This window comes from Dipodomys spectabilis, unplaced genomic scaffold (assembly GCF_019054845.1).
Source record: "Dipodomys spectabilis isolate Male_0828 unplaced genomic scaffold, ASM1905484v1 ptg000197l, whole genome shotgun sequence".
Lineage (NCBI taxonomy): Eukaryota > Metazoa > Chordata > Mammalia > Rodentia > Heteromyidae > Dipodomys > Dipodomys spectabilis.
In genome coordinates this window covers 1,185,045-1,200,582 of record NW_024870874.1, presented here as the reverse complement: position 1 = coordinate 1,200,582, position 15,538 = coordinate 1,185,045, and the positions used below count along the sequence as shown (strand labels likewise).

Here is a 15,538-nt window from a genome sequence, read left to right as displayed (position 1 = left end):
TATAATACAATGTGTAACTGTTAAATATATTTCTTTTATTTCAGGTTTAATATAACATATCCTATCATGTGTTTTCCTTGCCCCTTCTTCCCAAATCATCAACAGTAGAATAAAAAAAAAGAAGAAAACATGTCAGGACACAAATGGTAAGTAGTTTACTTTCTTTCCTACTCTGAGCTTTGCTAACAAAATAGAATTCACATCATTTATGCTCAATAAATATTGACTAAATGGAAAAATTAAGAGATGCATTAGTAGTAAATAACCTGTTTTCTCCTCTCCAATATAAACTAGTGAAAATGAAGAGATAAACATTCTAAATTCATATCTAACGTGTTTTCTAGGAAATGTACTTATGTTTCCATTTTCTCTTGGGAATATAATATTGTTTATAGCTTAGTAACTTGATGCATTTTGTCACTTTCTTACTCATTATTACTCCCGTTGTTAGGTGTGTACAGGAATTTTATGTAGTGTATCTATGAAATAAAGAATGATTCTATAATCACAGAGTAAGTACTCAGATTAATTTAAGTCATAACTTCCCTTTGTGAACATTCAGAAGGCAATGATGGTTGAAAGTATATGATGCTGAGTAAAATCGACATGGAATCACACATGCTAGTTAGCTTTCTCATTCATGTACCTATAACACATTTGAATAGCATATTACAATTCTTAAAAGCTCCAGAGTAGCTTGGGTAATGTTTCTGAATCCTTTAAAGCCCTGATCCACCAAGCCGGCACATCTTTGTCAAGTTTTATATTCTTTAATTGGCATCATGAAAAAAAGTGCAGTAAATAATTTCATTTTTCAGATGTACAGTTAATCACAATAAGGAATTCACTTTTCAATCCTTTTCCTCTCATTTCAGAAGCATTTATAATCTGTCAGACTTTATGATGTATCTTCACAGCAATGCATTTTAGATAGTAATAAGTAAATAGCTAAGGGATTTAATTTCCCTGAGTCTTCCCACTTGATGGTCATCTGAGAGCTGTCAGGATTATTTCTGTCATTGTTTCATCTTTCTTCTTTATGGCTATGAGCTGACTTCATCTTATGGTCCTTGGAGTGACTACCTTACCCTGCCAAGAGGCTCAGCCAAATAGTAGTCTCAGAAAGACTGTAAAACCCTAAGAAGTAGGTCCTTTCCCAGGCTCTTTCTGCCGCTTAGTCCATTTCATAGCTCACTACTGAGTGCACTGTGATCCCGGCTACTATGAGTGAGATTCCTAAGCCTTTGACACCTTAGGTTCCTTATTTATTAAATGACAGGTACTGGGGGTAGCAATTCACTAGACTTCTAAAGTCCCTTTTCCTTTCAAAATGGATTTTATTTTATGGTTAATCCATGACCAACAACAACAACAAAAAGATAGAAAGAAGTCCATCTGTCTTCTCATTTTTATTAGCATATATTAATTGTACAAGGGGACTCATTGTGCTATTTCCATGGATGCATGCATATAATTTGACTCCTGAGAATCCCATTCCTATGAAATTACCATACTCTGTGGGGCAGAGTGTTCTTATGTGCATGTTATATGTAATTGATATTTTTATCCTGTTTTCTCTGACATGAGGTCATAATAAAACTTGTAACTAATGTTGAAATATATGAGTTGACCTTGAAGGTCTCATACTCTTCTTTCATCACATACGACTGCTCTTAAGGATGTTATCTGAAGTACTTTGACTTTTTAAGAATCAATGTGTGAATTAAAAATTATACATTTAATGAGCATGTTCCAGGGATTGAGAATGTCTGACCTGCAGACCATTTAAGGCCTGAAAAATCATCTTGTACATGCTAGACATACATACATGTTTCTTGAGGGCTGCCTGAGGCTCATCTACCTATATTGATAATTTTGTATGGCCCATAATGATATTATAAATTTCTACATGGCCCTTGACACAAAAAGATTTCCTGTCCCTGAATGAAGAAACACATGAGACACTGGCATTTTGATGTAATAGTATGAATCAGCTCATGCTTTCAACCTCATTTGGTACATGTAGAGTAGTGATGGGCCAGGAGGGAAGAAGGCACATACTGCAGAGAGGAGTGATCAGGGTCACTATGAGGGCCTTTGAAGCTGCAGCTCTGGACCAGGGAGGATGTGGGTAGAGTAGGGAGGTGGGAAGCACTAGCTGTAAACTTTCTATCAGCATTTGGGATAATCTGCCCTCCCCCAAATTTTATGAAATTACATTTTATCCTCTTTTTATATGTTTTGGATTACTCTTCACACTGATCTTCCTGAAGGATGGCTTCCTGCCTATATTTTGAGTATTTAGGTGGCAGAATTTAAAGTTATTAACTATAATATTTTCATTTTTAAGAAAGTCATGAATAATGGAACTCTTTAAATATCTTAGTGATTATTCTTTGGACATCCAGGATTGGTAAATATACTCAAGACAAGTCAGTTAACAGTAAGATGTGACAGAAATATTCGGAAACAAACCAGTCCTTTATTAAAGCCACGAGAAGGAAGAGACTTTATTTCACTTTTATTTCATTTTATTGTGGTAAGAATAATTAGCATGAAGCCTACCTCCTCAGTAAATTTTAACATGAGGTGATTGCTCACCTTACAGTGTTGGACAGCAGCTCTCTAGGAGTTTCTCATCTTGTAAATTCTGAAATTTTATGCCTGTTTCTTTTACCAGCTCCAGCCACTGTTCTACACTCTGACACTGAGGTTGACTATTTTAAATTTGTCTGTAACAGATTTCAGACATGCTGAAGTTTAGCCTCTTATCTTACTCTTCTGCTATCACTTCACTGTTAGCATTATGATGTAGTGTGCTGAGTGCGCTGGTGTCTGGCCTTATCTCTGACTTACTGGGGTGCCTGAGCCAGTCTCCTGGCTTGCTTGGCCTTATTTTCTCCACTTCTAAGAGGAAAGCACCCAATCTGCTGATACTTAAGTTCTCCTCAAGGTTTTTATTTTCTTGACTTTCTATAAAAGCTTCTAAATATCCTCACTCTAAGATTTTTGAAGGAGTTAGGCTTCTTGGTATAATGACCATATTGATAGTACTTAAATGTTTTTTATTGATATAAATGTAAATGTTTACTGTCACATTTAGATAAATTACTTCATACTCTAACATTCTGATTGTGATGAAAGTCATGAATAATATAGTTCTTTAAATGTTTTTTTTTTTTTTTTTTTAGCAATTATTCCTGGGACTTACAGAATCGGTATGCTCAAGATAAGTCAGTTGTCAATAAGATGCAGCAGAAGTATTGGGAGACTAAGCAGGCCTTTATTAAAGCCACGGGAAAGAAGGAAGATGAACACGTTGTTGCCTCTGATGCAGACTTGGATGCTAAGTTAGAGGTGAGTGCTTTATAGCTGTCAAGCCCAACATGTCCACCTTGCAAGGTCTAAAGTGAACTCACTTGAGTGGGTCTAGGTGTGCTTTATATTAGAAAATGAGGAACATTCAGATCAGATTCTCATTAATCACCAGAGTACCTCTTTCAAATCATTTCTCAAATGCTTAGTTGGACTGTATGGCATGTGATAAATTCCCAGTAAATGTTTGCTGAGAAAAACAAACACAATTACAGAGCTTTTACTAGTGATATCTGAGGAAGTAGAATTGGAAACAAGGTTCAGGCAAATGTTAGCATTTAAAAACAAACAAAAAGAAGAACTTGGGTAAAAAAATATAAAAAAAGTAAGAGTCTGATATGGTTGGTACAGAATCCTAGAAGTTTCTAGAATGAATAAACTAAGCAGGTACTTAGATTAGTTAGTAATATAGCAAGCTGAATTCATACCCAGCTGATCTAGAATATCAGTATAGCAATAGAAGGCTAACTAACTCATTATGCTGCTGGACACTTCTGTTAGTAGTTTAGATTAAGATTTTTGAAAGCATGCTTATCACTTCTATGAGTGATAGGACAGTTAGGACTAATATGTTACACTGCTTAGTAGTGACTTAACAGGACTTTTAAATTTAATAGGGGAGCTAAGGCTGATGAGCTTAACATTTAATGGGATTAAAATTAAAAGCTCAAGATTTAAAAAACATTTCACAGAAGTGTGACTAAGGTGGTGGAAACTATGGTTATCCAGAGCAGAGAAGGCAAGGGAGACATTAGCTATCAGTTACACAGGAAGAGCTGTCATGTTAAAGAGGGCTAAGAGGGTTAGCCTCACACAAGCAGATCTTTCTAATCTGTAGGCTTCCCAGTGAGTGATAGACTCACTCTGAGGCCTTGAATGCCCTTACCAGTCAACATAAGCGATTTTTATATGTTTTTTATTGTAAAAATACTGTACAGAGGGGTTACAGTTACATGAGTAAGGTAATGAGTACATTTCTTATCCAGCATTGTTGCCACGTCCTTTGTTTTTCCCCAAGCATGCCTTCCTTCCCCACCTCCCCAACACCCCCCCAACAATGTTGTAAATTTCATTTTCAACATAGTGTCTTACACATCTGTAAGACCTGTATCCCTATTTCAGCATTTTGTTATTTCCCTTCCCCTCCCCAAATTAGAAAAATGTTTATAGAAGATGCCGAGCACTGGAATCAAATATAGTGAAAACAGGGGTTATACCTTGGGGAAAGAACATACAAAAGAAACAAAGAAATCACATAGTACATTATAAATATGTTAAAAGCAATACCAAGGAAGAAAAAAATACACTTGTATCCCTATCTTGGGGTTCATTTCACTTAATATCATCTTATATGGTCATATGCACATAGCTTTTGACCTTTTCTGCCTGTCCTAGACATATACTAATTACTGCAAATAAGGGAAACCATGGGACCTATGTTTCTTTGGGCCTAGCTTACTTCACTTAATATAATTTTTTCCAAGTCTTTCCATTTCCTAACAAATGGGGCGATGTCATTCTTTCTGATGGAGGCATAAAATTCCATTACACACACACAAACACACACACACATACACACACATCACATTTTCTTTATCCATTAATCCACAGATTGGGAGAAGATCTTTACTAGCCATAAAATGGACAAGGGTCTCATATCTAAAATATACTTAAAAAGTTAAAACCCCCAATAACAAATCCTCAAAGAAACAAGTGCCCAATAAATAAGTGGACTAAAGACTTAAAGAAAAACTTCTCTGAAGAGGAAATAAGAATGGCCAATAGACACATGAAGAAATGCTCAACTTCTCTAGCCATAAGAGAAATGCAAATCAAAACAACATTGAGATACCACCTCACCCCAGTTAGAATGGCTATAATCAAGAAATCTAATAACAACGGATGCTGGAGGGGATGTGGCCAAAGGAACCCTACTGCATTGTTGGTGGGAGTGTAAACTTATTCAACCACTTTGGAAAGCAGTATGGAGGTTCCTCAAAAGATTCCACATAGAGCTCCTCTATGACCCAGCAATCCCACTTTTGGCCACTTATCCATATGATCACAAACAAGACCATACTAAAGCTACCAGCACAACCAGGTTTATCACAGCATTTTTTACCATAGCTATGGTATGGAACCAAACCAACATGAGCGATTGTTATACCGGGTAGTTGTTAATAATTTTGGAAGGAGTATCCAATTTCTCTTACTTTCTTTTTCTTAATACATGAAATAGAAATAAGCATGCTTATTTATTTTAGCTATTAAAAGTGTTAAATTAGATAATCAATAGTTATGGCTGTTCATTGAGTGTTTATTATGACCCAGGGACCATTCAGAGTGCTTTCTATACATTATATTTGATAGTTAGCAAACCTGACATACCTGACTTCTGCTTTACCACCCTAAGTTTTCTTGGCCCTTTTTCAGTTCTGAGGCCACAATCAAGCAAATTCACACTTAGCAAACCATTTTCTGTCTTTCTTCCCACAGCCTCCTTTTAGCTAACTCCTCAGGAGTGAAGTCTTAGCCTAAAGATTACTTTCAAAATGGACATTCAAACATTTATTTACAGTTATGGATTTATCCACATACTCATTCCCTGTCCATACTACTCCTACTCACTGTCCAATGCATAGCCTTATTTTATGTTGCTTAAATTTTCATCTCTTTTGGGATTATCTCAGGCGTGGGTATTGGTTTGTTTTCCAGTCTTCCCACCAGTAGAGTCAAATCCAAAATCATCACCGTGTCCCCAGCCGGACACACATCATAAGTTTAATGAATATTAGCTGAATGACAATACATGTTAGTGCAATTAATATTGTTTTTCTACCCCTCTCTCCTTTCATTGTAAATTCTGAAATAGAAGCTGAAAATGATGTTTCAGAGGAGATTCCCACAATGGTAAAAAGTAGACCAAGGAAACATCTATTCACATTTTTATATTCCAAATATAAACTAAAATTTTACAATTTATGCCTTTTTGTCTTAGCAATGTGATAAATATAATATTATTTACAATCTCTTTTCTTTTAACAATATAATAAATATAAATATTATTTTTAAAATTATTTAATCCAATCAGGGTAGAGTACGCTATAATCCCAGCATGTGGAAGGCTGAAGTAAGAGGATTGTGAATTTGAAGCCAGCCTAGGATGCCTAGGAGACCTTGTCTTAGAAACATAGCTTAATATATTAATTACTACTACCATAAACTATATTTTATGTGGACTCTTACAGAAGTACTCTTACTTTAATCTAATATTCTTGACTTCAAATAGTTGTTGCCCTAGATATGTGACATCCAAAACACTTAGCTGTGACTAACAACTTGACCCATAACAGAGGTTTCTGTTACAGAAATGTTAATACTCATGGTGATGTTTATGGAAGAATAGATTCAATCAATAAAACATGAAAATGATATACAAACTACAAATTCTCAATTACCCATCGAAGGTTAGCTCATCAACCAAGACCTTGCTGGCGCACCCAGAAAACATCTGTGCCAAGCTTTGATTATAGTTGGATTGTGTCATTATACACTGGGAAGTTAATATAGAAATGTGCTCATTTCCCAGCACTACTTGCTAAGAAGATCATTTCTTCACAAACATCTTAGTACAAGAAAAATCTAACCTATGGTGACAGAGTCCATTAACAACAGCCATGGCAGGGCAGAATAGACTGGATAGTAGAAATGTTACATACCATACATTAGGTATGGTTACATAAGTGTAAACAATTGTCAAAATACACAGATCCTAACATTACAAAGCTGTGTGTTTTATACCACTTATACAAGTACAGTAAAACAAACAAAAAAACCCCCAAAAAACCACTACAGCTTCTTGCCTTATATTAAAGAGTTAGAATCAGATCCTTATCTATTCTCGTGGTTTCTGACTCAAAATATTGACATCAAGTCTTCGCTATGGAAACATACTCAGACTGCTGCTTTTCTGTTTTGTTTTATGGTGAAGGGTATTTTTATCTTTTCTAAGTGAGAGGCGGATGAAATTTAATAAATTAGTAAATTCATATTCTCCATGACCGAGTTTTATTATATTAAACATTTCTACAAATGGTATTTATTTTTAAATATATATTCCTGCATCCATTATTATTAGATAATTTGGTCATATTTATAATGAAGCAGATCATCTGTTTTCACTCAAATGTTGATAGCAGAACATAATTTCTACATCCAATTGCCCAGTAAATTAGGGGCAAAAGGAAGAGAAAAAAAGCTCAAGTAGTAGTTCCACAAAGGCTTCCTTCTCAATTCATAAACAAAAGATAGAGACAATACAAAGTCTGTTTTTACCCACTTGACAAGTACCTGAGTAGATCAGGTATTTTTTTTTTTTGGATTGCAGTTTTTTTAATTGTCAAGGTGATATACAGAGGGGTCACAGTTATATAAGTAAGGTAATAAATGCATTTCTTGTCAAACTTGTTACCCCTTCCCTCATTTTTCTCCTACTTTCCCTTACTCCCCCGACAAGTTGTATAGATCATTTCCAACACATTGTCTTGTGTATATCACTGTTGCATTGGTTCCCCCTCATCCTTTCTCTCACCATTCTGTGGTTCCCCTTCCCTTCCCTAATTCAAATAAATGTATGTACAATACCAGGGTGCCAGAATCAAATACAGTGACAACAGGGGATATACTATAGGAGGAAAAAACATATAAAAGAAACAAAAAAACCCAAGAAATACCTGTAGATAAAAGGTATATTTTGAAAGAAGAAAAGTGTTTGTTCTGACCTATAGTTTTGGAAGTTAGAATCTATGGTTGATTAGCCATCGATTCTGAAGAAAGCTATTTACCTCATGGTAACTAGGAAGCAAAGAGAGAGGAAAGCACAGAAGTGCCCCACTGTCCTCTTCAGTCCTTAATGAGCCAGTGTCCCAGGTTCCAGGACTAAGCCCCACAGGCTGATAAACAAACTTTTGTCATATGCACCTTTGGGAGATATTTAATCTCCAGTGTATAACATCTGTTCTATCTTCTTTTGATCTATCTCAGCTTCTAAAGCAAAAACCTAAAGCTAGGATGAGTTAAAAATTTTTAATGAGCTCCTGCCCACCTTTTTCTTAGTTTTTTCTAATGCAGCCATAGCATAGCATTAAGTTGTCTCCCTGTGTATTTTATGAAATCATTGCAAAAATAGGCAGTGATGTTTGCTTCTAGCTGAACATCATTTTACCAGACGTCTTCTAAACAGATAGGACATTCAGCTGACTTGTCTTTGCTTTATCCAGTTGTTTAAGCATGTCATTAAATACATTAGAATTATAAAAAAAATTAATGTCATCCTTTAAATATGATGCTTACTAGACAGATCCTCCATTAAAAAAAAAAGACAGCAAGTGGTAAATGGACTAAATTAGATTATGAGAGAATATTGGGTCTCTGGTTTACCAAACCCTCTAATTTAGCCTCTTTTGGGTTTTCTGTTTTTCAGTTATTATTTAAAAAGTCTGGAAGAAATCATTGTTCTGCACATCTTAATTTAGATCAAAGATGATTGATGAATTCCAATAAGTAGAGAAAAATAGGATCATATTTAAGACATTGATCACCGTCTGTATAACATCAAACATACAATCATCATCTTTGTTTTAGTAGGAAAATCAAACACTACAGTTTTGTTCAATGTATTTTTTATTTCACCACTGTTTGATCTGACACTGTTTGTATTTTTATTATAGCTGTTTCACTCAATTCAGAGAACCTGTTTGGATTTGTCTAAAGCAATTGTGCTCTATCAAAAGAGGATATGTTGTAAGTATGCCATAGTATGATTATTGACTAAGTAGATGAAAAGAAACAAAAAGATATTTTGTCTGTGTAATATATTTGGATGATTGAGTGTTTGCCTTTACCTTTTAAGTCATGAGGAAAGTCTGTAATAATTTTGCCAGTGATTTGCTTAGACTGGTTTACTTTTTAAGGTAAATTTCATATTAGGAGAAATTTTATTGGATATCTGAGTAATAGATAATAGTATTTGTTTTCCCAAATGTAAAAAGTTTTCTCCTTTTTATATCATGGGTTTTTTAAAATTAGGGTAACTTTTGTTTAATTTTTCTGATTCTCTTCTATCTAATTTTATTTCTTCTGAAAGGACCAAGAGGAAAGAAAAGGCACATAGTTAATTCATTAACACTACTTTGTTAACAGTGCTTCCTCATGAGCATTTCTTTTTGTAAAAAACATTTTTTATTATCTTAAGGACTTAACTGCACAAAGGAAGTGCCATTTAACAAAGTAATTTATGAATAATATACATCTTCAACATTCTCACTCCCCTTCAACCTATGCCTTCTTTTACTTCTTAAAGTTTTGTGGTAAATACATTGAAATTCCTGACTGTATTATCTCCTGAGCATTTCTTATGTTCAACATTGGATTATAAAAATGGAGCTGTGGCATAATGTGTTAGAGCACTAGCCTTGAGTAAAATTGCTTAGAACCAGCACCCAGGCCCTGAGCTCAAGCCCCATGACTGACTAGCAAAAACAAAATATAATGGGTTACAAAGGAGCAATATTTTTGTATGGTCATCCTGTCCTAAAACCCATAAAGTTATCTCGGAAATACTAAATATTAGGTTATATGCTAAATTTTTAATTTTTAACTTGTAAATAATTCATGAAAGTAAAATTACTATATTTCTATTGGAAGGCTTTCTGTTGCTGACTTCTGCCAAATCCCTCTCCACACTGATAATATCTTATTATCAACTGTTTTAGAGGTTTATAAATTTTATCAAATTTTATTATATGCAAACTACATTATATGGAAATGTCACAATGAAACTCATTTGTACAATTTAGTATTCACTAATAAATAGTACTTAGAGACAGAATTTTATATATTGTCTATATGAATATTTACTAAATGATTGGACAAAGACTTCTGCAGGGATTCAACTTCAGAGTCTTAAGCTAGGAGGGAATTGGGAAACATTAACAGATCTGATTTGCTTTCTAAGTAGCTTTTAGCTTCTCTTTCTCTTTCTCCATCTTCATCTTTCCCTATCACTGTCATTTGGCTTGCAAAAATCAGTTTTCTAGACCATCTGTTTGTCCCCACTTCTCTCTCCTCCAGCCCACTGTTTACATTGCTAGCAGAGTTCACTTTTGAACCTGATAGATTATTCCTTCATTTAAATCCCATGTTTGGGAGAATTAGTGATCAAATTTCCTTTTAATGTTCCCACCAAGTTCCAAACTTCACCATGAAATGAATTATTTTCCCCTTTGTAGTAGAATATAACAAATCATAAAAGTATTCTACTTTTTTTAAAAAAAGACAAGCCATATGAAGTTCCTTAAATAAAAATATTCCTTAAATATAAAATAGTAAGAAAAGAAAATGTGAATGATTATAGATTTTCTATAGTGATTTTCTCAACAGAAATTATAGTCCTGAGCTATTTTAATGTTTCTATAGAAAACAAAGATCTATCCCCTGAACTACCTCAAATAAGGTAGTAGAGTTATTTATTTATTTATTTAATTTTGTAGGTCCTAGGGCTTGAACTCTGGGCCTGGGCTCTGTCCCTGAACTTCTTTGGCTCAAGGCTAGTACTCTACCAATTGAGCCATAGTTCCACTAACCGATTTTTCTGAGTAGTTTATGGAGATAGGAGTCTCACAGTCTTTCATGCCCAGGCTAATTTCAAACTGCTATCCTCGGATCTCAACCACTGAGTAGCAAGGATTACAGGCGTGAGCCACTGGGGCCTAGCTATGTAGGATTTATAATTGACACCGCCAAGACTCATGGTGTATGTATAAGGCTTGTGTAATATGCAGGGTCACAGTAATGTTCCCACTATGAAGTAGTTTTCTGGTTGATTCTTGGTTGTGGGTAGGCCCTTTTCTTTTACTTGCTATGCTAATATGAGCCATGCCATGGCAGTGAGACTGTTTGAACTAAAAGGGACACCAACTTTGATGGAAGACTAAAAATAGTACAGTTCATGTGAGGATGTTGCTAAGCAGCTGTCACTGAAAAGAAGGGAGACAAATCTCTATGAACTGATATGGAGTCATTTTTAGGATATAATCTTAAGCAAAAGAAGCCAAGCATCAATGCATATCAATTAGAAAAGGGGGTATAATGAAATGTAAATGTAAAAGATGAAAGACCCACACACATATATAAACTGACACTTATATATCAATACACGTGGTCTATTCATTGTGCTAAAGAATTTAATTCAAGGAATATAAACCAGCTAAACAGGTTGGCTAACAATGGATAGGGATGTCTGTGAAAGATGCCTTCAGTATCTCTGACTCTTAAAACTATATTTTTCCTATACTCAGCTAATACATAGACCACAACATGGGAGAATCTCAAATTGGCATATCAACAGTAACAAATGCACTGAACTGCACTCAAAAATGAATCACCACACTGAATGAGGAGGAAAAAAATAACCCTAGTAATTAAAAAACAATATGTTTGACAGAAAAACAAGGATAAACACCAAAAATATACATGTGACCTGTGTATTTATTTCTTATAGGGGTATAGGCTATCTTTCTACAACTATTTTTATGTACATAGTAAAGTGGAACAAATAAGTAAATACACTGTAGATATTGGATACCTGCCTAGAAGTTACAAATTAAAAGTGAACTTTAGAATGAAGCCAGTACTGTTGTGATGGAATCAGAAGTGTCATATATGAAAGGATTTACACAGAAACAGAGATGAATATGTATGCATGGCTAGTGTGTCTTTACATATTTCCTATTTTTGTCAGTTGAGAATGCCTAGAAGTACTAATACTTCATTGGAGTGAGCGTATCCAGCACTCAGGTCTTGGTTTCTAAATAGCCTTATCCTTGAAAATGTAACTACAGGGCTAGGATAAGGAAAATGCAATATGATCTTAGAGTGTCTTCATTATGCCCATGCAGAAGTACTTATGAAAGGATGGGCATGTTAAAGGACACAGAAGTGAGCCTCTGGTCAAAGCTGGTATGATTAAGTATTAAACTGTAAGCCACTGGGATGGGGAGGGAGGGCAGTAAACGGGGGACTAGTATTAAGTCTAACTGGAGACAGATGAATAGGTGATAGCTGGATGAGTGAGAAGGGACAATGCTTCATTATAAAATAAAATAATACTGTTTAATAAAAACAGAAAGAAGGGAACCACAAAATCACTACAAGGCAAACACTACACTGAGAAATGTAGCAGTTAAGATTCACTGGAATATTCCAACTAGTGAGTGAAAGTTTGAAGAGAACTGGATATTTAGGAAAGTTCCTGTGTTCCTCACTCAAGATCTTTTAAACTGTAACAAAAGGAAAAACATGTACCATTACACTATGACAACCCAGAAGGTATCACCAATGCCAACCCAGAAGGTATCAACTTAATCAAATGCTAACACATGGGGATGTCGTGTAGCTCCTGACGTCATATACTGATGTCATATCTCCCCAGATTGATAATTCCAGTCGAATGATATGAAATCGGACAAACCCAAATTGGGAGACAGACTATCTGACCAGTACTCTCAAAAGATGTCAAGATCAGCCAGGTGCTGGTGGCTCATGCCTGTAATCCTGGCTGAGTACTCAGGAGGCTGAGACAAGCCAGGGCAGGAAAGTTCCAAAAGACCAAAAGTGGAGCTGTGGCTCAAGTGGGCTTAAGCACAAAAGCTCAGGGATAGTGCCCAAACACTGAGTTTAAGCCCCAGGGCTTAAAATGAAAGGAAGAAAAAGAAAAAAGAAAGAAAGGAAAAAGTTAGAAAGAAAGAAAGATGGAAAAAAGAAAGAAGAGAGAGAAAAAGAAAAAGGAAGGAAGGAAGGAAAAGAAGGAAGGAAGGAAAGAAAGAAAAAAGAAGGAAAGAAAGAAAGAAAAGAAAAAAAGCATCAAAGTCATGAGAAACAACAGAAGACTCATTATCTCAGTGTAATGTGGGATCTGAGGCTGGATGCTGAAACAGAAAGAAGACATTCAAGGAAAAACTTGAAAATTCAAATATGTTTACATGATAATATTGTACCAGTGTGAATTCCCTAGTTTTGATCCTTGTTCAATAGCAATATAAGAGGTAATAAGAAGCTGAGGAAGATATACAGAAACTCTGCATACTTTCATACGGTTCATAATTTTAAGCCTAAAATTACCTAAAGATAAGATTTAATGGGTGTAGCTTTAATCTTGCTTTTTTAAAAAATACATTTTTATTGTAAAAATACTGTGCAGAGGGGGTGACAGTTACAGAAGTACATAAGCAAGGTAATGAGTACATTTCCTGTCAAGCATTGTTACTCCTCCTTTGTTTTCCCCCTGCCATCCCTTCCCTTCCCTTCCACCTCCATAACTACACTCCCACTCCCCCCCCCCCACCTAAATTGTAAAGTTCATTTTTCAACATAGTGTTTTGCGTATCTCATTGTTACAATGGGTCAACCTCTATCCCTATTTAAGCATTTTGTTTTTTCCCTTCCCCTCCCCAAATTAGAGAAGTGTAAATACAAGATGCAGGGCACCAGAATCAAATATGGAGAAAACAGAGTTTATACCATGGGGGAGGAACATACAAAGAAACAAAAACATCACATGGTACATTATAAATATATTAGAAACAATAGCAAGAAAGATAAAAACCACTTGTGTTCCTATCTTGGGGTTCATTTAGCTTAACATCATCTTATATGGTCATATGCACATAGCTTTTGACCTTTTCTGCTTGTCCTAGACATATACTAGTTATTGCAAATAAGGGAAACCATGGGACCTATGTTTCTTTGGGCCTGGCTTACTTCACTTCATATAATTTTTTCCAAGTCTTTCCATTTCCTAACAAATGGGGCAGTGTCATTCTTTCTGATGGAGGCATAGAATTCCATTGTGTATATATACCACATTTTCTTGATCCATTCATCGCCTGAGGGGCATCTGGGTTGGTTCCATTTTAATCTTGCTTTTAAGAACTAATGGCTGGGTACTGGTGGCTCATGTCTATAATTCTAGCTACTCAGAGGGCTGAGATCTGAAGATCAAAGTTTGAAGTCAGCTGGGTCAGGGAAGTCAAGAGTCCCTAGACTCTGACCTCCAATCACCAAAAAGCTGAAAGTTGCAAGTAGAAGTTGAGTAAAATACCCACCTTATGCAAAATACTCAGGGATAGTGAGCAGGCCTTAAGCTCAAGCCCAGGATTAGCACACACATGCTTGAGCACATGCTCATACACACACACACACACACACACACACACACACACACACACACACACATATCTCTAATAGCAGGCCTTAAGTTCAAGCCCAGGATTAGCACACACATGCTTGAGCACATGCTCATACACACACACACACACACACACACACACACATATATCTCTAATAGCAGGCCTTAAGTTCAAGCCCAGGATTAGCACACACATGCTTGAGCACATGCTCATACACACACACACACACACACACACACACACACACACATATCTAATAGCAGGCCTTAAGTTCAAGCCCAGGATTAGCACACACATGCTTGAGCACATGCTTATACACACACACACACACACACACACACACACACACACACACACGCACACACACACACACACACACACACACACACATATCTCTCTAATAGGTTTAAAAGTAGAATCCGTATTCCTATCAAGGCTTATAAATAAGACACAATCTGGCCCACAATCTCACCAGTGTAGCCCACCCTTCCTTTGCTTGCCAAGTAACTTCTGCCTGGAATGCTCTCCCTGACTGTATCAATAGTGGCTCCTCCTTGTCTTTCAGAATTTGGCTTAATGTTTAGCTGGTCCGAGAGCCTTCCCTGATGGCTCATTCTAAAGATGCTTCTTGTCACTCTATTACTTCTCATTTCTCATTACTCTAGCTGGTATTTTCCTTTTGGTGTTTTGTTTATGCTTAGGTATATTTTGTTTTCTTTCACCTGCTACTTGAATGTGAGCTCTGTAAATGCAAAGACTTTGTGTATCTCCTTCATCCCTGTATTCCCAATGGCAGAAGTTGTCCAGTGCATATTAGATTAGCCATGAATCTGAGCTGAGTGAATTAATGCTGTAAGCTAATTGTGTTCATAGTTCTTTGGTTGCTTTTACAAGGGTACATCTGAAAATGTAATCAG

General features: G+C 35.8%; 1 protein-coding gene across 3 annotated transcripts in view; it reads left to right on the top strand.

Annotated features, from left to right (window-relative positions):
- Nucleotides 1–15,538, top strand: part of Ica1 (islet cell autoantigen 1) — a 145,656-nt gene that overhangs the window by 21,144 nt on the left and 108,974 nt on the right. For all 3 annotated transcript variants that reach the window (XM_042696086.1, XM_042696085.1, XM_042696084.1), the window contains 3 exons: nt 45–146; nt 3,192–3,357; nt 9,105–9,177. In XM_042696086.1, coding sequence (XP_042552020.1) covers nt 130–146; nt 3,192–3,357; nt 9,105–9,177 — 256 coding nt within the window. In that variant the 5' untranslated portion in view covers nt 45–129. The remainder of the gene's footprint in view (nt 1–44; nt 147–3,191; nt 3,358–9,104; nt 9,178–15,538) is intronic.